Source organism: Fonsecaea nubica, assembly GCF_001646965.1.
Source record: "Fonsecaea nubica strain CBS 269.64 chromosome Unknown Scaff58, whole genome shotgun sequence".
In the NCBI taxonomy this organism is placed as follows: Eukaryota; Fungi; Ascomycota; class Eurotiomycetes; order Chaetothyriales; family Herpotrichiellaceae; genus Fonsecaea; species Fonsecaea nubica.
Genome location: NW_019173731.1, coordinates 175,252 through 201,242, shown reverse-complemented (window position 1 = coordinate 201,242; position 25,991 = coordinate 175,252). Strand labels below are relative to the sequence as shown.

Here is a 25,991-nt window from a genome sequence, read left to right as displayed (position 1 = left end):
TACTACCGGGAAGCTCAGGCAGTTGGGGGGGGGGGGGGGGGCGGCTCCCAATACAGGGTGGGCCACTTCCCCAGTGTGTCGGTATGGCGGAGGCCGAGAATCACAGCCAAATCTCACTCGCCCATCCCGAGTCTGCTCGGTCCGTGTGGAATTACTATGTAAAGGAAATAAGTAATGGTGAAGAGAGACTTCATTCAGACCTAGACACCTTGTAAACCAGTCCCATTAGCAAGTTCCTGTCCAAGGTACTTTCATGGTCGGTTTAGTTCCGTCTACTCTGATCTGATGGCACAACGGTTGTGCGGTGCAGATGCCTTGTCTATTGAAGATCATAAGATAGTATCATGCTAGATTAAATCCGGTTTTGCAGATGGCTTAGGCGCACCAGACAACCAATTTCTCTCAAGGGGCAGTGCATATTGTAGACACTATAATTTCAACGACAAATTCAAGCACTGGATCTGCAGCAGTATGACAATATATTTGGTCTCAAAATTCCACAAGATTTCATTGAAGGGTCGTTGAGAGGAAATTCGTTCATCACCACGGATATAAAATGGTGGGTGCAATAGGAGGATAGTGGCTGAGCTGGTGCTGGCAATCTCACCGAGTGAGCTTTTTCTCACCACGAAGCCGTTGAGCCGTATCACGCAACCATTATGTGATTGTCCCTCTTCCCTGGTGTGCTCAGGGTTCAGAGCCACGTTTGTACTTGATGGTTCCTGTCCCATCAGCACGCGCATGCCCGGAAGCCAGTCTTTGATTGTTAGAATCGAAGAATTGGATGGATATAATGTCCTGAGCCTCGGTGGGGTCTTTGTGTGACTTGTGCGGTAGAATACCTCTAATTTCATCAGCGCCAGATGTCCATCATAATGGGGTGGAACGGCAACTTGATCTTAGCCGTCTTGATCCGTGTATCCTGATAGGTGAATTAGTAGACGCGTAAAGCGCATGAAGCACAAGATTTAAATCGCTGACCTTCATTTCTCGGTGATTTGCGAATACTTCAACACCTACGCGGAAGGCGGGTGTGATATCCTCTGGTTTATACTGGTCTGTCCATCGAATCAGCTTGATTGCAGTTCGGTTCATCTTGGAACTTCAATCAATCTCCGGCAGCAATGGCTTCTCACAGAGTCTGGGAAATTCGGAATCAAGTGGACAGAAGATTCAAGCTTGAGAGGTGTTACTGCACGGTTTTATATAGATATGACCCCTGTTGTTTGAGAGATTTGTCTTCCTATCACCTGTAATTCATCACTTTCAGCAAGACATTACTGACGAAGCAAAAATCTCCCTCAACCGGAGCATGCAACAAGGCTACACAGCAGCGGCCGCTGCGTGCGGGCGCTGGTGACGAGCTTGTGAATTCCTAGGGATTGTCAATGTGACTGGGTGGTTAAGCCTATAAATAGTCAAATAAATATGCAGTGTTACAAGGTGTTGCAGGTGCAAACACTGGCCAGAACCAAAACTATTATTATTCGCGCCAAGACCGGCACGGTGCACCTTCTCTCCTTTTATCTCCTCCTGCGGCGCGAGTGGAAGCTGCGCAACCCCAATGTCATGCTTGCGTTGCAAAGAGCATCCTCACATTATCGCCGCATTACAGTCTTGAAATCTTCGACATGTGTTCGCCTGAGATACTTCCCCGGTTTCCGAACCCATTATTCCTCTACCAACATGGACATGCAGGGGGATAGTCGGGCAAAAATCGAGGAAGAAACCCTTCCCTACTACGAACCCTCCAACTTCTATCCTGTTTACATTGGAGAGATACTTTCCAAGTATGAGGTGGTCGGAAAGCTGGGATTTGGGGCCAGCTCGACCGTTTGGCTTGCCCGGAACTTAGAGTAGGCTCATGACCTACTACAAAAGCCCAGGCTGACCTTTAATTCAGTCAACAGAAATACGTCGCCCTCAAGATCTTCGCACGCGGCATCAGTCCAAGCCCCGACCACGAGGTTAAGATATACAACTACCTAGGCAAAGTCAAATCTGCGCATCCAGGACAGAAGCACATTCGCACCTGTCTCGACAGCTTCGAGATTGAAGGCCCCGAAGGCAAACATCAGTGTCTGGTGCACCAACCACTTTGGCAGAGTCTTCGTGCGCTTCAGTACCAAGACAGTCGACGCAAACTCACGGAAGAACTTCTCAGGCCGGTGCTATGGTGTATTCTGCAAGCGATCGACTTCCTGCATAGTGAATGTCACTTGGTACATACAGGTGAGGAACCCCTGGTACGAACCAAGCACCGAGCTGAACCCTTTTTCAGATATCAAAGCGAATAATATCATGCTTGGGCTTGGGGAGGAATCAGTTCTGGAAGCTTTTGTTAAAGAGGAAGCTGCAAACCCTGGTCCGCGGAATGTCTATGCGGACCGAACAATCTACCAATCTCGTGCGATCAAGAGGCCGAAGACGATTGGACTTCCCATACTAAGTGACTTTGGGCTGGCTCGGTTTCAGGGAGGCGATCGTAACGACGACATACAGCCCGAGATTTACCGTGCCCCCGAGATCTTGTTGGACATGGATTGGAGCTACAGTGTCGATATCTGGAACATTGGCGCGATGGTACGGGAAACCTTTCAGTGTCAAGTCCAGTTTGAGATCTTCTGCTGAACCCACTCCAGATATGGGACCTTTTCTACAACGAACATCTATTCGATGGCTACGATCCGACCACAAACAAACTTTCAAACCGATACCACATTTCTGAGATGGTGGCAGTTCTTGGACCACCGCCTGTCTCTTTCCTGGAGAGGAGCGAGACAAGTTGGAAATATTTCGATCATTCCGGTAAGTTCTCCTTGCGTCTGATCCTTGGAATGGGTGTGAGACTGAACCGGATTCTTTCTATAGGTCGCCTCACGACTGGTGTGGATCTGAGCGACAAGCAATCGTTGGACATCCGGGAAGAGCGTCTTGACGGCGAAAATAAGCGGCTTTTCCTCGACTTCGTCAAGTCAATGTTACGGTGGGATCCGAATGATCGGCTCACTGCGCGTGAACTCCTCGATGATCCTTGGTTGAACAACCACAAGTTGTAAGAGATAGAGAGACACAAGCATCCTCTCCACTCCACTCCACGCTCGGGCTAAGAGGGTCAGGGTCAGGGTCAGGGTCAGGGTCAACCATCATCTGCACATGTGAAGAGATCCCTAACCCGACGGTTACTGTGTAACAAGTCGTTGGATATATTGGTGCGCCATCTGGGGCGTGATCAGTTAAGGAGGGATAGATCTCAGCTCTTGGGACACAAGGTTGCGTGACTCCAAGCTCCTGCTCCATGTTAATGCCCTCATGCCCGTGTAACGGGAATGCGCAGATTCACTTGTCTGTGAAGTGTAACCGTACTGGAGGGTGGAGAGGACACTACTGTCCGACCAGGCATTCTCTGTCGTCGACGTACCACATCAATGACATGAGAAAAGCATGAAGTGAGGTATCAACAGAGTATCCTTGCTATAAAAGCGGCGCCAGCATGGAGCGAGTTCCACTCTGAGCTCTGACAGCTCTACCCTTACGAGCATTAATAGCGTTGGTGCCACCTACTTCGGCTGCTGTGGTCCTTTTCTCCACCGGCGATAGCGACGTGGGCACGGCGTGAGGGGATGCATCCGTAACGGGGGCAAGTTTGATAATGTGGCAATGTGGTTATCCGAGGTCAATGGACGTGTGGAAAGGCTACTCTTTCTTTCCAAGATGTCGAAGCAAATGGTCCTGTTCAATTCCTGGTGCGTGAAAAGACGCGAGCATTACATGACATCTCGGTAGCGAGTCAGCGTGGGGTGTGTTCCCAGAGGACAATCCGCGTTTCCTGCCACGCCTGCGAGTACCTCTAGCCTGTTGGCGATGTGGGACGGGTTCTGCCTCAAGGGCCCCGCCAACTCGCGTGGGAACACTAACTCACAAGCTTACGACTGGTTTTGTGGGGGGCGGGGATCGTCCTATCGACATGTGCTGATATAGCCAGATACCAGCAAGTACCTCGTACAGTAGAGAGATATATCACTCGCCTGACTCGATTTTCCTTCTATGTCAAATGTGCTTGAGAGCCGAAGGAGGCGTCGGCCATGACTTCGCCAATGGTGCCTCGCCGCCAGTCCTTGAATTTCCTGGCGGGTAAGCGATGCTCGAACATGACGTCGATCTCTGCGGCGGTGCGTTCCTTCATTTCGGGCACGAAGAGCCAGGTCAGGACCAACGCGATGGCCGAGAATCCGGCGATGATGAACCCGGCCTTGGCCCGGAGGTTGCCCTGGTCGACGTTGTACACGTAGGGGAGGCTGATCCCGAAGACTCCTTGTGCGAGCGCGCCCGAAAACCATCCCAGGCCTTGGGTCTTTGCGCGGAGTCGAAGGGACGATGTCTCGGCGCTGACAACGAACGAGACCGGCCATATGCCGACCCCGACGACCACAATGACCACCATCATGGTGACTGCGGTGTACCTGCACAGAGGAAAGTCAGTGGGTTCGTGCTCGACCCAAGATGAAGAGAAAGTTTCTCATACCAGATCACGACAACACCATCAAAGCAACCGGCAATTCCCATGCCCAGCCAGAGGATGGTGCTTCCAACCAGGGTCGTCATCCCAAGCACCCTCCGTCCGACTTTTGTGATCACCCACATGCTGACAATATTGGCGAGCAAGCCCAAGCCCACGCCGAGCTGGAGGAACAAGAGAGCATTGTCTGCACTCATGCCGACGACTTGGATGAAATAGCTAGCGTCCGCGAGCAAGGACAGTCCAAAGAACTGAGGCAGCGTGTTTGCGAAGATGACAATCAGCGTGCGCCGTCTGTTTGTGCCCCGGAAGCATTCCGCGTACGTTGCCCGATCCTGCCTTTTGGCCTGTTCTTCCTCTTTCCGCAACAAGTATACCAGATTGTCTATATTCTTTTGCGTGTCGGTCCTCGAACTGTCGAGTCGCCGCTGCGCTTTGACAGCCTTGTCGTATTTCCGCTTGCGAAGCAGGTATGTTGGACTCTCTGGCAGCAGCAGAGCCAGGATTAAAGGGACAGCAGAAAACGGCCACTGTGCAATCATGGGCGTGGTGTAGGGTCGGTCGTCGGGATAGTTCAAGGACGTATAGACGACGACTGCGCCGATCAATTGTCCGAGCAGCGTGAAGACGGGGAAGAAGGCCATGACTGATCCCCTCAGCTTTGGCGGTAGGATTTCTGAAAGATACGTCTGCGTGGTACACAAGAGGGCTCCGACAGCCAACCCCTGAATGAGTTTGGCCGCGAGAAAGGTGCCCCGCCGCGAGTCCAGCGCATCGGGGAAATGCGAGCAGTATATGATGGCCACTGCCCCGGCTGACAAGAAGCTTCCCAGGGCGAGTGTCGGACGTCGTCCAACATGATCCTGGAGCCAGCCAGCGATGATGCTTCCAATCATAATACCGATCGGGCTAACAGCGTTCCAGAGTCCCATCCACATCGACGGGATGATGTGGCGGTTGTTCAACTCTCGACCATAGTCTTCCCTAAGAACGATCCTGTTAGGCTCTGAGATTGATATCGTCGAGGCAAACTCACTGAAACGCTGGGATGGCCGAGACGTTGCCCACTATCGAAGTGTCAAACCCATACAGCAAGATGCTGGATGTCAAACCCAAGGAGTATCCCATGACCTTGGGCCATTTCCTGATGGACTTCCACAGTGTTGGCTCATCGTCCACGACCGATTGCTCGGTAGTCTGCAGCGAGAGGTCGAGACTCGGAGTCGAGATGGAAGGGTTCTTGTCAGCCATGGCATCTCTGTCTGTGGAGGGCATATGGGCGAACGGAGTGGTAGATGATGTTTTGGCACCAACATGTTTCCTTTAATCCTACACCGGAGTCCGACCCCGCAGAGCGATGTAGTGGCAGTTCCACGCGCCAAACCCCAGCATGGAGGTCGAACCAAGAAGGATCCGGGGGCGGCATATTGAAGCTTGTCTGACACCACCAGATCTTCGTTTCGAGACTAAAGTAATGTGGTGACTGGTTGATCTTTTGTCAGACAGTTTCAAGTCTCAATGCCAGATCGGCGCAGGATGGAGTTCAGACAGTGACAGTGTCCAAAACAGGAAGTTCGTTTCGCTTCGTCACCAATCAACCACTTTCAGCTCCCCCTTCCCAGGGTCGCGTTCTTGCAATGCCAAGGGTGCTAGAAGCCTAGGATGCCAAGCTAAATGCTTGGCGCCCATGTGATTGACAGACTGACTGCGAGTGACACGAAGGAGCAGGTCGAGCCCAAGGGGTTTCACCGACTAGCGCCTTGGTGTGACACTGCAAAGATCACCAATAACCACTGCGTTCTGATTCCATCGGTGTCCGAGCGAGGGAGTTAATCCTGTCATTGACCCGTTTCCTACATTTGGCACAAGCCTGCCACTTTGAGGGCCTGACACGATGGCGCAAGACAGGAGCCAAATACTGATGAGAGGTCAGGCCTGACTGTCCTACTGGTGCTACCGAGAACTGACTTGTGCAACCACAGCATCTACCGGTACAACCCTCGCCACTCTTCCTACCGAGGGATTCAATGGCTCTAATGCTTGTCTTCACCTTCGTCGTAATGTCCTGACGGATCGTCCTTCAATGAAGGGTCCAGAACAACCCGCGGATCGTCACTTTCCACCCACCCACAGAACGGCTGGCTCAGCTTGTAGCCCATGAGTTGTTGAATATGAACAGGCATCTTGAGAACCACGTCCTTTGGAATGGCCAAATATTCTGAGCACCCATATTAGCCCGTGTCACGGGTCTAGCCAGGGCAAAATCGATTATATCGTCAAAGGGAAGGGAACTCACGGTTTTCTTCCTGCCGCAACCAGCCCTTGGTCATGAAACAACTGGAATCCTCAGCCGTTTGCCTTTTATGCGATTAACGGCACACTCTCTCTTACCTGAACAGCAGTCGCTCTTGGTCTGTCGTCTTGTTGGCAGATCCGCCATGATAACATGAACTCAACATCATGAAAGCATCCTGCGTACACTATCAATATCACCATTTCTGGTATGGTAAAGCGCACTCACTCCCGGTTCTAACTCTGCATGTACAGCAAGTTCATCCTGGGGAGGTCTGTCTTTGGACCAGAGATGACTGCCAGGGATGAATCTTGTCGCACCATTCTCCCGAGTCGCGGGTTTGCCAGCGACGAACCAGCCTATGCCGACATCACGGTCATAATTGTCGGGATATACAGCGACTTCTGTTTCATAGGTTTGATGACACCAACTGTCCCTGTGTAAAGGTTGATCCCAGGCTCCTGGTGCGATGGAGAAACAAATTGAGTTGTTGAGTTGTGGATCTGACGTTGCGAAGATTTTCTTTTGTCCGCTCCAATACCAGTTCTTGGTAGTCAAGAACTCCTTGCACACAGCCTGGTAAACCGGATGGTTGATGATATGCTCGGCACAGATTGGACTCTTGCCAATCATACCTTCGACCCTCCGAGTTTGGATCGGAAAGAAGTCTCCCTCCCACACGACATCCGCCTCGATGTGTGGCCGCAACTCTCTTTCCACCTGGGCAAGGATTTCCTTATCAACGGCTCCTTTGACCCTGCATCCACCACTGACTTTCAGCGCCTTCACAATGTCTGCTGGGTTGGCATCTGCTTCGAAGGTGAGCACAGGCGGTAGGTTTTCTGCCTTGATAGGGAGAAAGGCACATTCCGCCTCCGTAGTTGTCACTGTTGTGGTCGCCATCCTTCAGTGTTACTTACAATGTTTTCAAACTCATTCCCATGCCTTCGCATGCCGGTATATAACAGACTGGATTCTGCTACTGACATGCGTACCCAAATGGGAAATTGTGGTTACCAGGATCCTTATCTCAACGGCTGGCTGGACTCGGTCATCTCCACAATCTCACTTGCCCAATTGGGCGTTATCGCTCGTGGCTGGTTCTTCCACCCTTCAAGGTTTAGGGGCTTTTCGGATTGGACCACTCATTGACTGAGCCTACTCTTAGGTTCTTCTTGTCAACCTATCACGAGAGTCTAGACTTCACGACATTTATCTCTTCCGCCTAGAGAGGCAAGCGAGACTATCCTAAGCTTATCACAGCGACATGCACATTCATATGGACGAGCGTATACATATCAGGCAAGGAGATTCATTGCCCTGTGGACAACGACATCTCCTTTCATTCCTCCAGATCAAACACTGTTACAAAGTGCCTCACCATGGAGCCCGCGTCTAGTGCAGCGGCACAAAAAGATGTTCAGATCGACATTGATGACCTCGAGTTGCAGGCTCAGGGTTATACCCGGGCTATGCCACGACGATTCTCCCTCCTCTCCCTCATCTCGATGTCTTATGCCCTACTCGCAACCTGGAATGGATTCGGCAGTGCTTTCGGCACCGGCTTCATTGAGGCATCTTCAGCCGGTTCCATTTGGACCCTCACCATTGCTGCGGCCATGACTGCAGTCACAGGAATTGGCATGGCCGAGTTGTCTAGCGCTTTTCCTGTGGCAGGCGCCCAATATTACTGGTCCTTTGTGGTTTCCACGCCGGAATGGGGGCCGTTTGCCTCATACATGTAAGTCGACAGCCTCCCTATGTTGGCTGTTGCTAAAGAAGGTCAGTTCTGCGGGAATCAGTACCTTGGGATGGTGGCTGGGTCTTGCCAGCGTGACAAACTTTATTGCAGCAATGATTACCGGGATTGCTGTCCTCAACCATCCAGACTATGTCATTGAAAGATGGCATATCTGGTTAGTTTTTGTGGCGGTGACGTGGTGCGCCGTCGCGATGAACGTCTTCGCGACAAAGTGGCTTCCCATGTGGAACAAGTTTATCTGTAAGGCTTCATCTTCAGAGCGCGGACTCATACTGATATCTTCGAACCTCTAGTGTACTTCTCGGCGACTGCACTTTCAGTAACAATGATCACCATCTTGGCGTGCGCAGCGCCGAATTTTCAATCCGCCAAATTTGTCTTCAGTGACACGACCAATTCAACAGGTTGGCCGAACGACGGGCTAGCCTTCCTGTTTGGGATAGTGAATGCTCTATATGGCTTCCTCGGAGTCGACTGCGGGGCGCATTTGTGAGTCTTTGTAACTCTGGGCACCCTGTGGACATTAGGGTCTGTTGGTGGTGAATGCTGACCACCATCTGCAGGTGTGAAGAAATCCCAAATCCAACGGTTAACGTGCCAAAAGTTATTGTGAGGAAGTTCCGCGAGCTGTAATGTATCCTGGCTGACTGCTTCAGATGTATCCGGTTGCAATGGGATTCATCACTGGTGAGCTCCTCGTCTAAGTAATGGATCCTCATGCTGACCATAGCCAGCCTTCCCATATGCGATCTCACTGTCATTTGTGATTACCGACTTTGACACTGTTATCTCGACCCCCACCGGCCTTCCTTTGATCGAAGTCTACTATCAAGCAACTGGTAGCAAAGCCGGCACCTCAGTCCTCATGGTGGCATTCGCAATCTGCTTTTTTGGCTGTGCTACTGCAAACGTCACCAGCGCAAGTCGACAAATGTGGTCAGCATCCAGAGACAACTGCTTCCCTCTGTCAAGGTACTGGAAACAGGTCCACCCCCGGTGGCAGATGCCATTGAATGCAGCATGCCTGCAAGGAACTCTAGTCTCGGTGAGTTATGAGCCAGCAAGTAGTTGCTCTCTTACTGACCATGGTCCAGCTGTACGGCCTGATCTTTTTGGGCTCCTCATCTGCATTTTCTTCCATGGTTGGGGCATGCATCGTCTTCATGACCACATCATATGTGATCCCTCAAGGGATTCTCGCCTGGCGTGGACGTGATAAGATTCTCCCGCCAAGAGCACTGGATCTTGGAAAGTATGGCCTTCCACTGAATGTGCTCGCTTGTGTCTGGGTGGTCTTCATCGACATTATCTACTGTATTCCTGTTTCCTACCCCGTTACACTCGAGAACATGAATTGGATCAGGTAAGAAGCGCCAACAAAACTCAGCCGTGACACTGTTGACAAGACTCTAGCGTGGTGACGGTCGGCCTGGTTTCGTTTCTCCTAGTTGCCTGGTTTGTAAACCAGAGACACGTCTTCAAAGGGCCGAAGATCAACTTTGAACTTCTTCAGGCTGCTCGACATGACGAGCTGCTTGGCCACCGAACGATTGATGGAGTTGCCGTTGGTGACGATAACGCCGTCATTGAAGCACTTCGACGGCGCTCGCTAAATGAAACCAAGAAGGTATAGATGCCAACGGCGAGCCGCAGAGCAATGGTTGGGTCGATGATGGGAACTCTTTTGGTAGAGAAAATAGTGCCAGGCTGGTATACGCAGGACTAGATATCTCAGACATAGATGACGGGGTTGCTAATAATATCTCGTTTTGAAGCGGCCCATAATCTTTGCTTTGATATCTTTGAAATGTAGTTCGTTCGGGTGGTTTCTCGGCTGAACGGCGCTACGACGGCCATTGGAGACGCCGTCGCCATATTAAGTTTCCCCAATTGGATTCGATATCCACCATTTCTTTCCATCTTCCTTCCCTTCTCTGCATAAAGTCGACCATTTGCACCTTTGCGTATTTTTCACACTGATATCTACCGGATGTAAAGATCCTCAGTGCTATCGCCGCGCAATGTGTAACAATTGATGCTGCACACAGAAATTCCATCATGGCTACCTCCTTATCTCCTTATCGCCAAACTTCGTCCCCGTCCAAGATACGCCGGACAAACTCTCTGGGCTTTGCCAAATCTAATTGTCATACTTGCGAGTCAATCGGCCTGCACTGTGATAGACAGAGGCCGCGATGCACGACTTGCCAGCGATCTGGACGGTTGTGTCAAGGGTATTCCATGCAGTTGACATGGCAGCACCACCACTCCACTACTGATAAGCCTCCAAAGGTGCGGGCAGCCCTGTCCCAAAGGAAGAGTGGCGCAGAAACATCGTCTTTGGACGAAGGCGGCTTGAATCACGAATCCCCCCATGACCCCAAAGAGGTATCGTCGTCTAGCCAACCCCGGCAGTACATGTTCGTTGTTGGGCGACCAACCAAAAGGCGAAAGCGCGAGCATGTCCGCGAGAGCGATATGACACGAAAAGCGTCCTGTGACAGCGGCAGGAGCACACGGAGTGACGAGCTGGAACCTCTCCCGAATCTGACAGATACGGTCCCGATCCCACCAGTGGACACAGACTATAGTGAGGTCCAGACAGAGGTCGAGCTATATCCTCCACAATTGCCATCTCCTCCTGATGTTACATGGCTACATGGGCAGTTGGATCCCGATATGATAACCGAAGTTCAAGCTGTGGGCACCCCTGACAGTGAGAATTTGGAACAGTGTCTGCAAATCCAGCATTTTCAGGATTCGGATACCGTATGGAGCCCTGGTTCTTTGGAGAATGTCAGCGGAACTTCGTCCGAGGTTGGACACCTGCCAGCGTCTGAACACGCACTCCAGTCCAGCCTCTTGTACATCCCCCAGGTCTGCTTTCCAACACTTCACGACAAATTTTCTGGGCTTCTTGATATGTGTATGTTCAAAGGACCCTGCGTTTTTGCGGGGTTTGCTGACTCTGATCGTTCCAGATGATCAAGAATTCTGCAACTACCCCATCACTTGCGACTTTGGTGTCAATCCTTACCGCTATAGGCCCGAAACCACAAAAGGTTCACAACATCTGCTGCACGCCGTCATGGCCATGTCCTGCCACTTTAGGCTGCGATCCCCTTCCCAAGTCGCGCCACCCACGGAGGCACTGAGTCACAAAAACGCGGCGATGGTGTTATATCAAGGGGCACTGGCAGGAGCTGCCGTCTCTGGCAATGCTTTGAGCTTGCTCGATACAGCACTCGCGCTTTGGCAACTCGAGGTACGTGCTCAGAGCAGGAGGCAAATTTGCTGTATCCCTATTCTGATGACCGTGGAAACAGGCCACCATCTCGTCACTCAATATCTGGAGATCTCATTTGGCCGACGCATATCACCTGCTTGAGCTCCACGGTGGAGTGAGAGGATGGTCGATGAGTAGGAAGGCAAATGTCCAGGTCTCGATGATTCTTTGGTGAGTCCAATCACTCGTACCTATTTCCAACCCACGGTGCTGATCGCGCTAGGTGGGATACTATGGTATCATTACTCGCAAGGACCGAATGCGTCCTCCCGTACGTCTATCTTGAGACAGTGCTGAAAACAGAAGGCCGGCAGCCCTGGACATTCTACCAATTGAATGGCTGTCCACGCGAACTGTTCGTTCCGATGACGCAACTCGCCAATCTCTCCGGTCGTTCATGGAGCAACGCGATTTCCGTCGTGGTGATGGAGATCGAGCAGTCAGTTACCAAGTACATGTATCCTGGACAAGGCGTACAGTGCGACTCGGACGACGAAGAAGCTATGCATGTCGAACGAGATCGCTATCATTGCTGCGAGGGGTTCCGGTACGCATTGTTGATCTACATCCTGAGGGTGTTCAAATGGCCGAGAGCGGACTACCCGGCGAGGCTGCTCGCACGAATGTCGTTTCTTTCACGGGTCTGCTTCGACCACATCGCGGCATGTCGACCTACCTCGATCATCCAGAAGCAGCTCCTGTTTGCCGTCTTTATAGCGGGATCAGAGGCGCGCGACCCGACCCATCGCGAGCTCGCGGAAGAGTACTGCAGGCGGTGGTTCAGAAAATTTGGTTATCAGATGTACATGGCCGTGCTGGAGGTTATGGAGGCTGTCTGGGCCAAACGAGATGCAGGAGAAGAGGACTTTTGGTGGGGAGATGAACTTGATGCGCGGCGAGCGCAAGAAGGAGATTTTGTACAGTTCTGTTTCGGGTGATTGCCGGGATCCTGGACAATTATTCAAACCCGGACATTTGGTCGATCGCTTGTGGTCTCCTGGCTCTTTGCGAAGGCTGGTTCTGTCAAACAACTACCACCTGGACTTTCAAACTTTGGAGACACGCCCTCCACACTATTGCCGACAACAACGACACCACCACCGTGCCGAAAGAGACCTTTTCCAGCTCCTGACATTCAGACTCGAAACCGTAACCACGACAAGATTCACGTTCTGGCTGAAAATCGTCGACACTACTCCTTCGTCGGACCTTTCTCGCCGCCGCAAGTCCTCGTCCCATATCCCGTCGCATAGTCCTTGACATGACATCCGGCCGCTTCGATTTCCTTCCTGGCGCGTTCGTTCTCCGTCGTGACCTGAGCACACTTCATCGCCTTGTCCCAGCCGCGCGACATGCTCCTGTCTCGGATCGGTTGCACGCAAGGTTGCCGCATGGCTAAGTGGTCTGTGACTTTGGGGTTCTCTTGAGGTGGAGTCGTTGGCTTGGGGGGAGATGATGAAGATGGCGCTGCAGCACCAGCCTCTGCGTCGTCGTTGCTGGTGGTGGTGGTGGTGGTGGTGTGAGACATTTTCGTGTCGGCCTCTTTGTTGTTGCTGTTGTGTCGGTATTTCGGAAGAAGGGCAAGTAGACGGGAGAATCTGGGTAAGTGCATCTTTGTTAGATTCACGGACAGAACGGGTATATTGGTATTTTGCGAGAGAAAACTCTGGAGACTCAGTGGGAAATGAAAGATCGGACAGACCTTGCGCAGGCAGTTTTGAGGTTTGGGCTTCTCGAAGGGGACGCCGTTGAGGATGTCGTGTGAATTTCTGTCGACACGACGAAAGAAAGCACTTACTTGGAAGATGCTCACAGCGCGGATAGGTGTGAAGAGGGGGCGAAGATATGTTCAGAGATTCAAAGGTGAACAACAACAAAGAGGCCTACGCTAGCGCGGTGAATGGAATTGAATTGAATTGAATCGATTCGGAGAGAGAGATATCGATAAGTCTCGTCTTTCTTATCATCACGGGGTCGTCTGGCAACGACATGACTACTTTACCCGTCATGCTGTTGACAATAGAGGGCAGTATACTTCTTTGGTTATTATCTAACCATGTATATGTATTGCTAGCAAGGGTGATGGACAGAGAGAACCAGTCTAGAAGTCCTTTTGAGCGGCTCCAGGATGTCATGATGTACGATTTATGTTGGGGCATGGAGGATAGACTCACCAGTCCCTGTCCTGTTTAGACTGTCGATGCAATGGCAAGGCAAGGCTGTCACTAACAGCCTCGTCGGTATAAAACTGCGGGGGGAAGGACTGCTGCTTTGAGTCTAGCTGACTTGGCGAGGCCCAATCCCGTCCACCGTCCATATCCATCGTCCCCAATGTACTCGTTATTTCCATACCCTACTTCTCCATCGTCAGCTCTACTTGTACGACACCGTGCGCGACTACCTGGTCTGCGACGCCGTGCGCAACAACCGCTCCGTCATAGAGAGCGCAGACCAGACGCTGACTACGGCGCGATTGGAGACGCTGCTACAGCAGCTCCACGGCTTTATTCAACACCACCACCCAAAAATGTGGCCGACGCTTTTCTGGCCACCTGCAAGGATCAAAACGGCCCTGTGGCCTGCTAACGAGACAGGTCAACAGAGCGCTCCCGTACCTCGAAGACAACCATGTCCCGTGGACACAGACCCCGGGCGCTATGGACTTTATCAGGGCCCTGTCTGGAGAATAGCTTGTGCGCTTTTCGGCTTTTGTGGTTTGTGGATATCCTTCTGCGCGGCGGAAGATGGGTTACGTGGTTTATCAAGACCTTCCTGCTGGACGTTGTGGCTGCGGTTGTGGTTTGATGTCTCCGATTCAAAAGGTGAGGGTTTGTCTGTCTACATGCCTGTCAAACTCAAAAGCAAGGCCGAAGATACAAAGCTCGAGGCGGGTGCACTTTCTGCCCCAATACCGCAGACTTTTATTAATGTCATCACTGCCAACAGCGAAGGAAAGGGCTTAAAAACTTGGGCACCAACTCATGTATATGGCCTGTGAAAACAGAGCCGGTGACCAAGGATGTGACCACGCTTCCTTACAAAAGTCTAACGACAAATAGAGAACCCGACACCACCTCTTCGGATGATGACGACAGACAAGTAGGGAGAGTGAATTCTCTCGTACATACAATGGTAGTATGGCGCCGCACAACAATAATATTATAGCTGAAACAATCTCACTGTGTCATCGTCGTTGATGGAATAATGTGACCATTCCAGAAGACAAAAACAAGGCAAGGCAAGGCAAGGAAATGAACGGGTCCAAGTCATCGAGATCGACTGGCGAGTCTACATGGAAAGAAACCAGAAAAAAAAAAAAAGATGGCGTGCTGTTTCGGGGGTCCTGGATGTCCGAAATTCATTGACGCAAAAAAATATTGTCGGGTATCTGCATTCGCTAGGTGTATGTATACGTAGATAAGCTGGTAGGCTGATAGCCTCGCGTAGGAATGGAAATAGACCTCTCACCCAACCGTCCTCCAAGTTTGCGATCTGAACCTCTCCTCCCTGCATGATAACATTCATCTCTTTCCTGATAAGGTACAGATTGCCGTGTGGTTGAGCGCGGCTCAGTCTCTCCATCCGTCCTTCCTTCACCGAGCCGCATTCATTTCTGGGGATGCTTTCGATTCTCTGTGAGCGTGTGGCGAGGACATGAGGGTACTCCTCAAAAACGCTTTACGCGTTGCTGATCGATGGTAGACATGGTCGTGCTATGATCCGCAATCATTTTGATTGATCGATGCCAGGTTAAGTCGCGGCGGAGAGGACAGAAAAATGCCTCCTTGAATCCTCAGCTTCAGGTTTGTGGTCATCGTACTACTGTACGCGAGGAAACAGAGAGTGAGGACCAGCCACCTGCGCCGTTCGACCACCTCGAGGTTGTTATAGTCATCGCCGTCGATGCCGTGAATGGCGCCGTCTCCGTCGTGTCTTTGTCCGACGCCCGAATGGCGATGGCGGCGTCTCGCATGGCCGTGGGCAGAGTAGGTTCCATTCCAAGATGTATCCAGCCTCAAGACCAGCACCGTTGTTGGTGACTCAATGATCATGACAGAGGACGAGATGAAGCTCTATCGCTCGAATGCTTCCCAGTAATTGGCAGCTGATGCCCGAACAAGTCCACCCGAGACAACAAGCCGCCAGTCAACTGCATCGCTTCTTAATTCGTAAATCGTGGTTGTGAAGACGGTCGTAATCTTCGTTAATTTTCGCTTGCGATCTTTGCTCACTCCTCTCCGCTGCCACTCGAGCTCGAGCAGGAACTGTTGCCGGAAGTCGAACTGGCGCTCGCACTTGTGGCGCGCGTCCTTTCCCTTTCCCTTTCCCTTTCTTCCTTCTCCTGCCGGGCCTTGATCGTCTTCGCAGCCTTGTCGATGGCTTTCCTCCTCGATGCACTCCACTTGGCCACCTCGCCGGCGTAGTACAGGCGGTACGCCACGGCGTTGTTTGTCATGCCGGGCTTGATTGGTTCAAAGGTGTAGACGGGTCCAAGTGCCGGGTCGACAGTTGGCTCCAGGACCATTTGGAGGCCCTTTTTACGGAGTTGGGGATTTAGTGATTTCATTTTTGCGTGTTTAGATGTACAAGCTGAACCAGGAGAAGTGTAGCTTCACCGTGGAAGAATGTGGGCATCTATTATACCTCAATGCAGGCCTCTCACGTGACCGGTAGAGTATCCGCGAGTGCCGAGTTTGCGCCGGAACCACAGAAATTTCTCGCCTGGTTGAACTAGCAAGGATCATGGCGCCCCTTTTGAGCGAGTTAACGCCACAGACTCGGTCGCGGAAGCAATTTAAATCACATTTGTGTATAAATGTATCTGGACACGATCAGCTGATATCATTTCACCTGCGTGCCCAACGTACCATATATGAATACTACAGTCTAATTTTCGCTCCCAATCCCTTTCCTTCATACCAGAGCTTCTCCTGCCACTTACCTATTTTTATGCCAACATCCGCTTTTGCATCCAATTTCAAAGTGCCCCCTAGCGCATCCCTGATTGTGCCCAGGGCGTTACCACCCCATTCGACGGGCAGCTTTGGGGTGAGATTCTCTCCGGGCTCGATCGCGAACGGGTAGTTCCATTCGATCGTTCCGACCTCTGACCCATTGTACGAGGCAGCTGCTGCAATATTGGTGACATAAAAGGCGAGCGGCGACACCAAAATGAATGTTGCGGTCGAAGAAAAGATATGCATCTGCTTCCGTCAGCCAAATTCTGTAGAGGTGAAATAACGTACCGTAGCTTCTCTCAGGGGATGCGACACCATATGTGGAGCTGGTACTGTCATCTCCACGCCAGGATCAGGAAAATTCGGTATAGAACCAGCATGGGTCTTGATCGTCAGACTCGTATTATAGCCCGAGATATACTGGGAAAGCCACTCTCTCCCGATTTTGCCGACTTCCCATGAAGCATTTGCTGTGAGGTTGTTGGGACCGGGCACGACTTGTTGTGAAGTCGCCCATGCATAGCCGACGCGAGTGTCGTTGACCCAAATACTGACATTGCAGTAGGGAATCTTGGCCGAATAGTCCGTGGGATTCGTCACATTAACCCTTGCCTGCAGAGTTAATGAGGTTTCCGACGTGGCAACGACTTCCATACCCTTTATTTCTGGCATCTGAAAATCCCCAGCTCGAAGCGGATCGATGAAGATTTCGCCCTCTGCCGGGATTCTTCGGACTACAAATTCCCCCAGAGCTGTATGAGTGTTGACGTCAACAGTTGCGTGCACTGTAAGGGGAGCCCCCTTTCCAAATATCAACGCTTGAACTACTTGGGAGAATAGAGCCTGGTTCTTGATGTCAAGCGGTGCATCCTTGACAATGGACTGGATCAACAGGTCATCGTCGACCTGCGTCGCATTCGCTGCTTGCCATTCGGAGAGATCAAGGTTCCCAAGAAGCTCCCCTTTGTAGAAGACGTCAGCATCTGCCCTGACTCTATCAACATCCAAATTGACGTTCATTTCAGCAGGTAGGCCAATCAAAACTTTGACAACGGCTGAGATCTCGGGGTGTGAGTCCGTCATAGGATCCGGTAAAGCAAAGTGGACATCCGTCAAAGTGAAGTTTTTGATAAGATTGTCAAAAGGATGACCTGGAAGCGTGAACGGAACTATTGTATCCTGTAATATCCTTCCTATCCATTCTGGGGTGTTTTCGTCTTGTTGCCCTCCGCGAATGTAGACAGTGGTATCTCGGCCAGCGAGGTAGTCGGCAACCAGACAGTCCAAAGGCGATGATTTTGAGCCAGGACACACTGACGTCAGAGATGTAGGTAACTGCTTCACCAAGCCGATCACACTTGCGCTGATGTTTTGCTTTGGTATGATGTGGATGACATCTGTCTTGGCTGTTCCGAATAGAAGGTAATTGTCGGAGCAATCTGGCAGAAGAACCTCGAACGCTAGCGGCGGTACATCGAATTTCACAGGGTATTGATTCATGGCAGAAACGATGGCCATGGCCTTGACACCTTCGGGATGTCCAGGCATACCATACTCGGCAAATCGGAGTTGTTGGATATCGGGCTTTGGAACCGCCGGCACATCCTGGCCCTTGAATTGCAGAGTTTGCGAAATGGTTTGTTTGCCCAGCTTGATCAATCCACTTTGTAGAGAGACAGTTGCAATGGCATTGACAGTGATTTCATGCAGTTTTCTATCCAGGAAATCCTTGGCAACTCTTTGAATCCCGTCAACATCGCCCGGCTCCAGATCAGCAAAGAAATCGAGATGATTGAAATGACGGTTTCGGATGTTGAGACGAACAGGAGGGATAGTGACGGTCCCTAGCAGGACATTGTCATACGCAGGAAGGTAGACATTAACCTCTGACTCTTCACTCTTGACTTCCTTTGCCAGCCATGTCCCGAATCTGCCGAGATTCCTTGTTGCCTTATTGCGGACTCTTGAAGCATCCATATAGAAATCTCCTTGCACCCTAGCACGGATACCGAGGGAGGTGAAGGAGTCGATGGAAAGGTTGGTGGGCTCAAAAACGACGCCTTCTTTCGCATATTCTTCAATTGTAGATGGTAGAGTGAGAGCAAAGCACACTGCGACTACCACCAGGCATAGAACAGTGAGGGCGATTATGCTAGGCCATCTCCGCTGCTTCTTGGGCTTGGGAGATTCCGGCGATTCGGACAACGGAGAGTGTACATCACCATTGGCGTGGTCGGAGTAACTCGATCGAGTGTCATCTTCAGGGCCGGAGAGGAGAGGAGTGCGTTCCGAGGGGGCCGGCGAGGTCTGAGGTGAGGCCATGACGAGCAGGCGGAGAGCTGCTCCGTGAAGGAGGGTTTAAATCATGGATAGGGAGCGTGGGAGGATAACAACAACAGTAGAAGTAGTGGCGCTCGAAGTGGTCAGACCTGAAGAAGTGGTGACGAACACGAAAGATGCAACTCGTCCTGACAATTGGCGCTCCACGATCTGCAAGGGACCGGGCTTGGACAGGCCTGACAAGCTAGTGAAGCTCCAGTAGCGGAGCAAGACCGTTTGATGTTTTGCGGGGCGAATACGCAGGTGGAAAGTCTCCCGAAAAGTCCCATGGCATTTTCTATCTCAATTCCCGCAGTCTTGTAGACAACTTCCGGATATCACCAGGGGTGGTCTTGCAGCATCCACCAACGATGATTCCTTTCCATTGATTCCTCTCTTTAACCTCTGTTATGATCCCATATACTTGCTGATCCCACGGCAATTGACCTTTGTCGTCGCCCACCCATTGCTGTAACCCAGTATCGTACATTTTACCACCAGCGCCATCGGGGTAGATGATCAGCCGTGGAAGCTCTAGAGCATGCGCATTTGCGGCATATTCGAATCTCTTGATCAAGTTCTCAATCTTGGAGATCTTGGTACAGTTGATGCCGATTGCGTACGGCGTTCGATCTCCTGCCAGCATGGTCTTGACCAACTCCTCGACGCCTGTCCCGTCTGGTAATTTCTCGTCACTATCTGGGAAGACGCAGGAGATCCAATATTCTTTGTCGTCCACTCTTTGCATTATCCTTCTCGCCGCTCTGACTTCATCGATCCTCGGCAATGTCTCAATTGCGATCAGATTAATATCGCTCCATTCTTCGCTATGCACAAAACATAAGATCCTTTCGAGGTGGAAGTTGAGAAGATCGTCTTCGGTCATGTCCCCGTATTTTCCGGTGTATTCAGTACTAGGAACCATGGTAGCACCGTACGCACCCAAGCTCAGAGCTACCAAGCCTGGTCGCCCATTAAACGCTTCTCGTGCAATTCTAACCGCGGAGAGCATGTATCTCCTCGCCTCTTCTCGACCAATGCCATGTTCGTGGATAACCCGAGTATTCTGGAAGCCGTAGAAACTGGCTTGATAGGTGGCAGTAAGAATAATCTCAGCCCCAGCATTTGCAAATTCACGCTGGACCGCCCTGAGAATCTCAACGTTGTCGATGAGCAGATGGGATGACCATAAAGGTGTTGCAGACGAAAATCTTATACCTTGCTCATCTTCAAGCGTGGTGCCCAACCCGCCATCCAGAAGGAGGATTGGATTTTGCAACAAGGAAGAGGTCATTTTTCTAGGATGTGAAAGCGGATTTGAAGCAACATCACCAAAGGAACTTTGTGGTCAGGATCTGGCAAGACAGCGTACAAAACATTTGCATGCACTCAAGTGGAGGAGTTCCCCCCTCCCGGGGATCGACGAACCAAAACTCTCAAACTGCGGAGCACGACGCCACATCTTCAATAGCTGCATCGCAATGTTTTTCTCCCCGCCGTGTGACTCGCAAAAGAAAATATTTGCTTGAGGAGTCAAACGCCGTCTTCATCTTCAAAAAAGTCTCCTCCAGGTTAGCATTGCTGGCAATGTGTCCTACCCTTCGTTAAAACCAGCCATCGGACCACCAACGTCATGGCAGCGCTACGTCCCTTTCAACTCCCTCTGCGCCAATATGGCCGCTCACTCTCTACCTCTACAAAGCCCAGTCCCCGTCACCTCCTGTCCATATCCGAGCTCACACCGACCGAATTAAGCACGCTCGTGAACAACGCAACAACCTACAAGTCATCCGCCCTGCAGCAAACATGGCCCAAGCGCACCGCCCTCTCCAATCGGACCATTGCAATGCTCTTCTCCAAGCGCTCGACGCGGACAAGAATCTCAACTGAGGGGGCTGTGGTGGCAATGGGCGGGCATCCGATGTTCCTTGGCAAGGACGATATACAGCTTGGTGTGAATGAGTCACTATACGATACCTCGGTGGTAATATCGAGCATGGTCGCTGGGATCGTTGCACGAGTCGGTCCACACGCAGACATCGCAAACCTCGCGAAGGACAGTACTGTGCCAGTCATAAATGCGCTGTGTGATACGTATCATCCCATGCAAATCATTGCCGACTTTGCAACTCTGACACAGACCTTCTCTACACCGGCAGAGAAACTACAAGGATTGAAGATCGCCTGGGTAGGGGACACGAACAATGTGTTGTATGATATGTGCATTGGGGCAAGAAAATTGGGCATCGAAATGGCGGTGGCCTCCCCAGAGGGCTACAGTATTCCACAGAACATCAAAAAAGAAATTGAGGCCGCGGGACCCGGCACCCTTTTTGAGACAACTACGCCCGAGGAAGCCGTCAAGGGGGCGAATGTCATCGTCACCGATACATGGATCTCCATGGGGCAGGAATCTGAGAAGCAAAAACGCTTGACCGCATTTGAGGGCTATCAAGTGACAGAACAGATGGCTCGTAAAGGAGGGGCGGCGCAGGATTGGAAGTTTATGCATTGCCTCCCACGGCACCCGGAGGAAGTTAGCGATGAAGTCTTCTATGGGCCGCGATCCCTAGTTTTCCCAGAGGCACAAAACAGGCTCTGGTCGGCGATTGCCACGTTGGAGGCGTTTGTGGTGAACAAGGGAGAAGTGAAAAGGGCAGAGGAGTAATAGATATTGAGCGAGTTCTTTGACGTGTCACGTTTGTTACACGATCAGCCTACGCCATCCGCAAGCCGGAGAGACCATGGATAATAGTATACCATTCAAGGTCTACAAGGAGGCGGGGACATTGCAATACACCGACTTACCAGAGGGGGGGGGGTTCCTCAATTATGTATAGAGCCAAATGAAGGCTTGTGATTGGACCCGCTGCTTGGGAAGCACATGCCTCGGTCTTCAAACTACAGGCATCATTTCCCAACCTCCGACGTCGACATGATCTGCTTCTCTCATTCCACGAACACCAAGCTCCGTCTGCTGATCGAACGGTGCCCAGCTTCTTCCTCGCTGGCGGTGAGCCATAAGAAACTGTAACCCCTGGCTCTCGAAGAGTCTCGACCACAGTCACAAGGATAAAAGAATAGACCTCATGGAAGTCTGTCTCCCAACCAACCCTCTCCCTCTCCATCTCTCTACAGCAATCCTCACCCACTTCACCGTGTCCCACTCGTTGTGCCATTGCGCCTTGCCCTTCAGTAACATCCTCGAGATATTGACTATCAAATGACACAGTCCCCTTCTTCGCCTCTCAGTCGCTCCTCGTCCTTCGCCCCAGGCCCGCATCGCCGCTCTCATCCAAACCTCCAACACTTGTCCCTCGCGCCCTTGACCCCCAGATACCCAATCGATCCGGCCGACTACGCTGCCTACTTCGACCCAGCGACATCGGAGCTACACACCTCCGCATCCATCTCCCATATCGCGAGCTTGCCGTCCCCTGGTGGAATTCTGTCGAGGAGCGGTTCCGCAGCACAGTCGCGGGCGCAGTCGCGAGCCAGTTCCCGGACGCGACTGAACCAGAAGAAAAAGAACCGATCCTTCGTGACGACTCAAAACCCATTACCTCTCACAGATGGGACCACTAGCATCCCTCCGCCTTCTGGGGCACTGACGAGTGAAGGTCTCGGTCACAAATCCATCACCCGTCTCTCCGCCCTGACGAACCTCTCACCGCACCAGACACACACTCCGGGAGAGTACTCGGGCAGCCGGTCCCTACACAAAGCCGATTCTTCGTGGCTCATTCAGACAGGTCTTACGTTGACCGAAGGCTCGAGAGAATCGAAGGGCCAGTCATGGATATTCAAGCGTGACTCTTCCACCTCCTTGGCTACACCGATCGACGAACGCCCGCCGATGACGGTGAGATCCGGCAGAGCAACGCCGAGCGGCAACCTCAGTCGACGAGGCAGTTTCCAAAGACGCAGCAAGAGATCCTTGGCCATGACCCCCGTTCCGGCCACGACGCCAATGATCGAAGTAGACACGGGCCCGGATTGGGCCGACGAGCAGACACAGGCGGAGATTGCGGCACAGATGGACGCAGACTTTGCAGATGAATTGGACGATGGCGATCCATACGGCATGTTGGATTTCGAGGCTCAATTCGACAGCGACGATGAGGAGGAACTACGGAAATCGATCAAAGGTTACAGACTAGGGCGATGGATGGACGGGCTTGTGGATGTCTTTTTGCAACTGGAAGACGACTTTTCCACTCCTCAGCCCGACTTGGAGGCCGCAAGGCCCAAGGCCCGTCCCGAAATTGCTACATCTACTGCTCCGCCAGCCAAAGACGCCGACCACCCTGGACCGAGTGTCCGGTTCGAGGACTCGGTCGAGCCGCCTTCAGAAAGACCAAAAGGCGTCTGGGACGACGTTGCCTGGTTTGGCCGCATGCTGGCGAGGACCGTGCGGTCTTAGGATGACTCGATTAATGCGAAAATGTAATTTGACTCCCGCTCCGAACAATGTCCATTTATACCTCTTCTGCTCCTTTGTTTGTCCAGCGATATACTGTGTCTCTCGCCCCCAAGTTTCGTGCGCTTTTTCTCTCCCAGTTGTTTTCCTCGCTCAGATGACCATATAACCACACGACAACACGACCACACGGCCACACTCCAGACACACACAAACATGCACTCCCTGGCCTTCCCAGCCAGATATCACAGATGTGAGTGGACCCTTCTTCCTGCTGAATATTTGTTCAATCCGCACCCCCCCAGCAAGAAGGTTTTATAATCTCCGCTGTGCCATGCCACACGGCGAGAGAGTATGTCGAATGAACGGTCGCAACTCAACTCAAGGGGGGAAGGGAGGTCGAGAAGGACGGAAATAAATCGGTCGAGGTGGAAGTGGCAAAGGGAGATTCCAGAATGATTGCTCACACTGGGAAAACAAGGGAGGGGGGGGGGGGGGGGGGGAAATAGGGCTGGGAGTAGAGAAAGGGATAAAGGGACAGGAATGGCAACGTAGATAGATACGCCAGTCAGCCAGCCAGCCAGCCAGCCAGATAGAATCATGTTGCTCATGAGGCCACTATCTAAGCCGTGGCATGAAGCACAGCTACCTCCAATTTCAGCACATAACTATGTATCTGGCATGGTCGAGGTATGGGACAAGCGGCGGTCTTGCACTTCGATAATGCCACTACCACCACTCATATCGGTTCGTCTTACTGCCTTCGACAAGCCCAATGCTCATGACCCGGTGTCCGTCATCACCCTCGAGCTTCGTTGATCTAATCCGAGTCGTCAAGAACCGCTACAGTGCTGCAGATCCTCTTCACCGGCCGCTCGCCGAGGAAGTTGACCTCATCCTCGTCATCATGGCCACTATCTCGATTTCTCTTGAGTTCAGCGAGCCGAGCAAGATTGGCGTCGGCATTTTCTTTCTTGAACTTGATCCTCTGTGCCTCTTGCGCTGCCTGGGAACTGGAGTAAGTAACCTCCTGGGATCGTTCGCGTGCTCTGACATACCTTGAGTCGACGGGCCAATTCCTTGAGTTCATCTGGCGACATAGTCTCAACATCTCTTTCCTCCAATGGCTGAGGCGTTTCAGGTCGTTCGAGAATGCCAACGGCTTGCAAAGCTTCTATTGGAAAATCAGTCCTGTAATGCTCTCTCAGCCTGAAAGTCATACCTTTGCTGCGGTATTTGAAAACGAATACTGCATATGGCTTATTCTCGATGTTGAACCCACGACAGAGACTGGAATCCTGACATGGCTGGGGAGGATCGAGACTGCGGAGCACATTATTATAGGTCTCTCCAAACCTTTTCAGTTTCCGTACCTCGCTCGCATATCGATTGCTGCGCCTTTGATGGCCTTCTCGGACACTGGCCCCATGGCAAAATCTTTTACCCTCCCCAGCGTACCGTCCATGCCTATCTCACGCTTCTTCCAAACTTTCACCTCGATAGAACCAAGATTCTGGTATTTTTCTTTGTCTTCTTGCCTGTAGTCATGGTCGACTAGAACAATCAGTAAGAAGCCCTATTTGCGTGGTCGACTGACATACTCGACGAAAGATTGTTCCAACGAAATAGACGGAGTTGCTGGCCGCGACCAGATGAAGTTGTTTCTTTGACTCCGTGGATCCTGGAGCTCCACACATCAAGCTCCTGGTAGCGTTCCTTGTGACAGCACCTTCCTCAAAATGGGTTCCCATCGATGCTGACGCAGAATGATAGGAGATCAGCTCTGCCGAAGCGGAATCCCTCTCGAATTTTACATTCGATTTGAAAGTTTGTATCGTGTATACCTTGGATATATCTCATTTGAGTATCAGAGGATAAATATTTTGCGTCTTCGGAAGTTTCCTCGGGTGGTGGGTGATACTCTTGGAGCTCCTCGTCGTCGACCACAATGGCGACTTCGACCTCTTTGATAACTGCCATGTCAGAAAGTGAGAGCTGACCTTGGTTGAAGAAATCAGATGAGGGCTAACAGGGTTGTAGATGGGGTCAACAATGCAAGAAGATGTGACAATGCCAGAGGTGGTGCACAGGTCAAAGTTGAGAGAGGATTATGATTAGACACCTGGCTGTGAATGCGCAATTAATCATCCGGGTGAAAGGGCAGAACGAATGATAGATATAGAGACACAAGGCATGATGAAGCGTGGTGAGTCCAAAAACTTCCACAAAATCTACGTGAAATGTAACTGCGGCAGACGAAACTGAGAGACGGGTGAGGGTTGATGTAGTTCAGAGAGAGTCAAGATGAAGCCTTTCCTGAAATGTGTGGTAGAGGTAAAGAAGTGAAGGTAAATCCACTCGAAGAGGAAGCGGGAGGCGGAACGGTGCGTGACCATCTCTAGCGGCGGGACAACATGCAGCCTTGTGGTCATTG

General features: G+C 51.6%; 9 protein-coding genes across 9 annotated transcripts; 3 read left to right on the top strand and 6 right to left on the bottom strand.

The window, feature by feature from the left end:
- Positions 1–4,045: 4,045 nt before the first annotated feature.
- On the bottom strand, positions 4,046–5,770 carry AYO20_07934 (hypothetical protein; the record flags this gene model as incomplete). The annotated part of the gene is made up of 3 exons (XM_022646218.1): positions 4,046–4,463; positions 4,526–5,503; positions 5,556–5,770. The coding sequence occupies 3 exons, from the start codon at positions 5,768–5,770 to the stop codon at positions 4,046–4,048; spliced, it is 1,611 nt and encodes a 536-aa protein (XP_022497876.1).
- A 782-nt stretch (positions 5,771–6,552) lies between these two features.
- Positions 6,553–7,715, bottom strand: AYO20_07933 (hypothetical protein; the record flags this gene model as incomplete). The annotated part of the gene is made up of 4 exons (XM_022646217.1): positions 6,553–6,737; positions 6,816–6,856; positions 6,911–6,990; positions 7,041–7,715. 4 exons carry the CDS (start codon positions 7,713–7,715, stop codon positions 6,553–6,555), a joined length of 981 nt encoding a protein of 326 aa, XP_022497875.1.
- Positions 7,716–8,194: 479 nt separating this feature from the next.
- Positions 8,195–12,798, top strand: AYO20_07932 (hypothetical protein; the record flags this gene model as incomplete). Its single annotated transcript, XM_022646216.1, has 12 exons — positions 8,195–8,553; positions 8,600–8,814; positions 8,868–9,063; positions 9,138–9,183; positions 9,231–9,261; positions 9,309–9,619; positions 9,669–9,937; positions 9,988–10,201; positions 10,867–11,500; positions 11,556–11,839; positions 11,901–12,031; positions 12,084–12,798. The coding sequence occupies 12 exons, from the start codon at positions 8,195–8,197 to the stop codon at positions 12,796–12,798; spliced, it is 3,405 nt and encodes a 1,134-aa protein (XP_022497874.1).
- Positions 12,799–13,052: 254 nt separating this feature from the next.
- On the bottom strand, positions 13,053–13,388 carry AYO20_07931 (hypothetical protein; the record flags this gene model as incomplete). Its single annotated transcript, XM_022646215.1, has 1 exon — positions 13,053–13,388. One exon carries the CDS (start codon positions 13,386–13,388, stop codon positions 13,053–13,055), a length of 336 nt encoding a protein of 111 aa, XP_022497873.1.
- Positions 13,389–16,088: 2,700 nt separating this feature from the next.
- On the bottom strand, positions 16,089–19,140 carry AYO20_07930 (hypothetical protein; the record flags this gene model as incomplete). The annotated part of the gene is made up of 3 exons (XM_022646214.1): positions 16,089–16,450; positions 16,803–17,064; positions 17,107–19,140. The coding sequence occupies 3 exons, from the start codon at positions 19,138–19,140 to the stop codon at positions 16,089–16,091; spliced, it is 2,658 nt and encodes an 885-aa protein (XP_022497872.1).
- A 295-nt stretch (positions 19,141–19,435) lies between these two features.
- On the bottom strand, positions 19,436–20,431 carry AYO20_07929 (hypothetical protein; the record flags this gene model as incomplete). Its single annotated transcript, XM_022646213.1, has 1 exon — positions 19,436–20,431. The coding sequence occupies one exon, from the start codon at positions 20,429–20,431 to the stop codon at positions 19,436–19,438; it is 996 nt and encodes a 331-aa protein (XP_022497871.1).
- A 339-nt stretch (positions 20,432–20,770) lies between these two features.
- AYO20_07928 (ornithine carbamoyltransferase, mitochondrial) lies at positions 20,771–21,805 on the top strand (the record flags this gene model as incomplete). The annotated part of the gene is made up of 1 exon (XM_022646212.1): positions 20,771–21,805. One exon carries the CDS (start codon positions 20,771–20,773, stop codon positions 21,803–21,805), a length of 1,035 nt encoding a protein of 344 aa, XP_022497870.1.
- Positions 21,806–22,360: 555 nt separating this feature from the next.
- Positions 22,361–23,560, top strand: AYO20_07927 (hypothetical protein; the record flags this gene model as incomplete). Its single annotated transcript, XM_022646211.1, has 1 exon — positions 22,361–23,560. One exon carries the CDS (start codon positions 22,361–22,363, stop codon positions 23,558–23,560), a length of 1,200 nt encoding a protein of 399 aa, XP_022497869.1.
- Positions 23,561–24,377: 817 nt separating this feature from the next.
- On the bottom strand, positions 24,378–25,537 carry AYO20_07926 (hypothetical protein; the record flags this gene model as incomplete). The annotated part of the gene is made up of 5 exons (XM_022646210.1): positions 24,378–24,563; positions 24,616–24,731; positions 24,780–24,880; positions 24,931–25,111; positions 25,402–25,537. The coding sequence occupies 5 exons, from the start codon at positions 25,535–25,537 to the stop codon at positions 24,378–24,380; spliced, it is 720 nt and encodes a 239-aa protein (XP_022497868.1).
- Between the last annotated feature and the right edge of the window lie 454 nt (positions 25,538–25,991).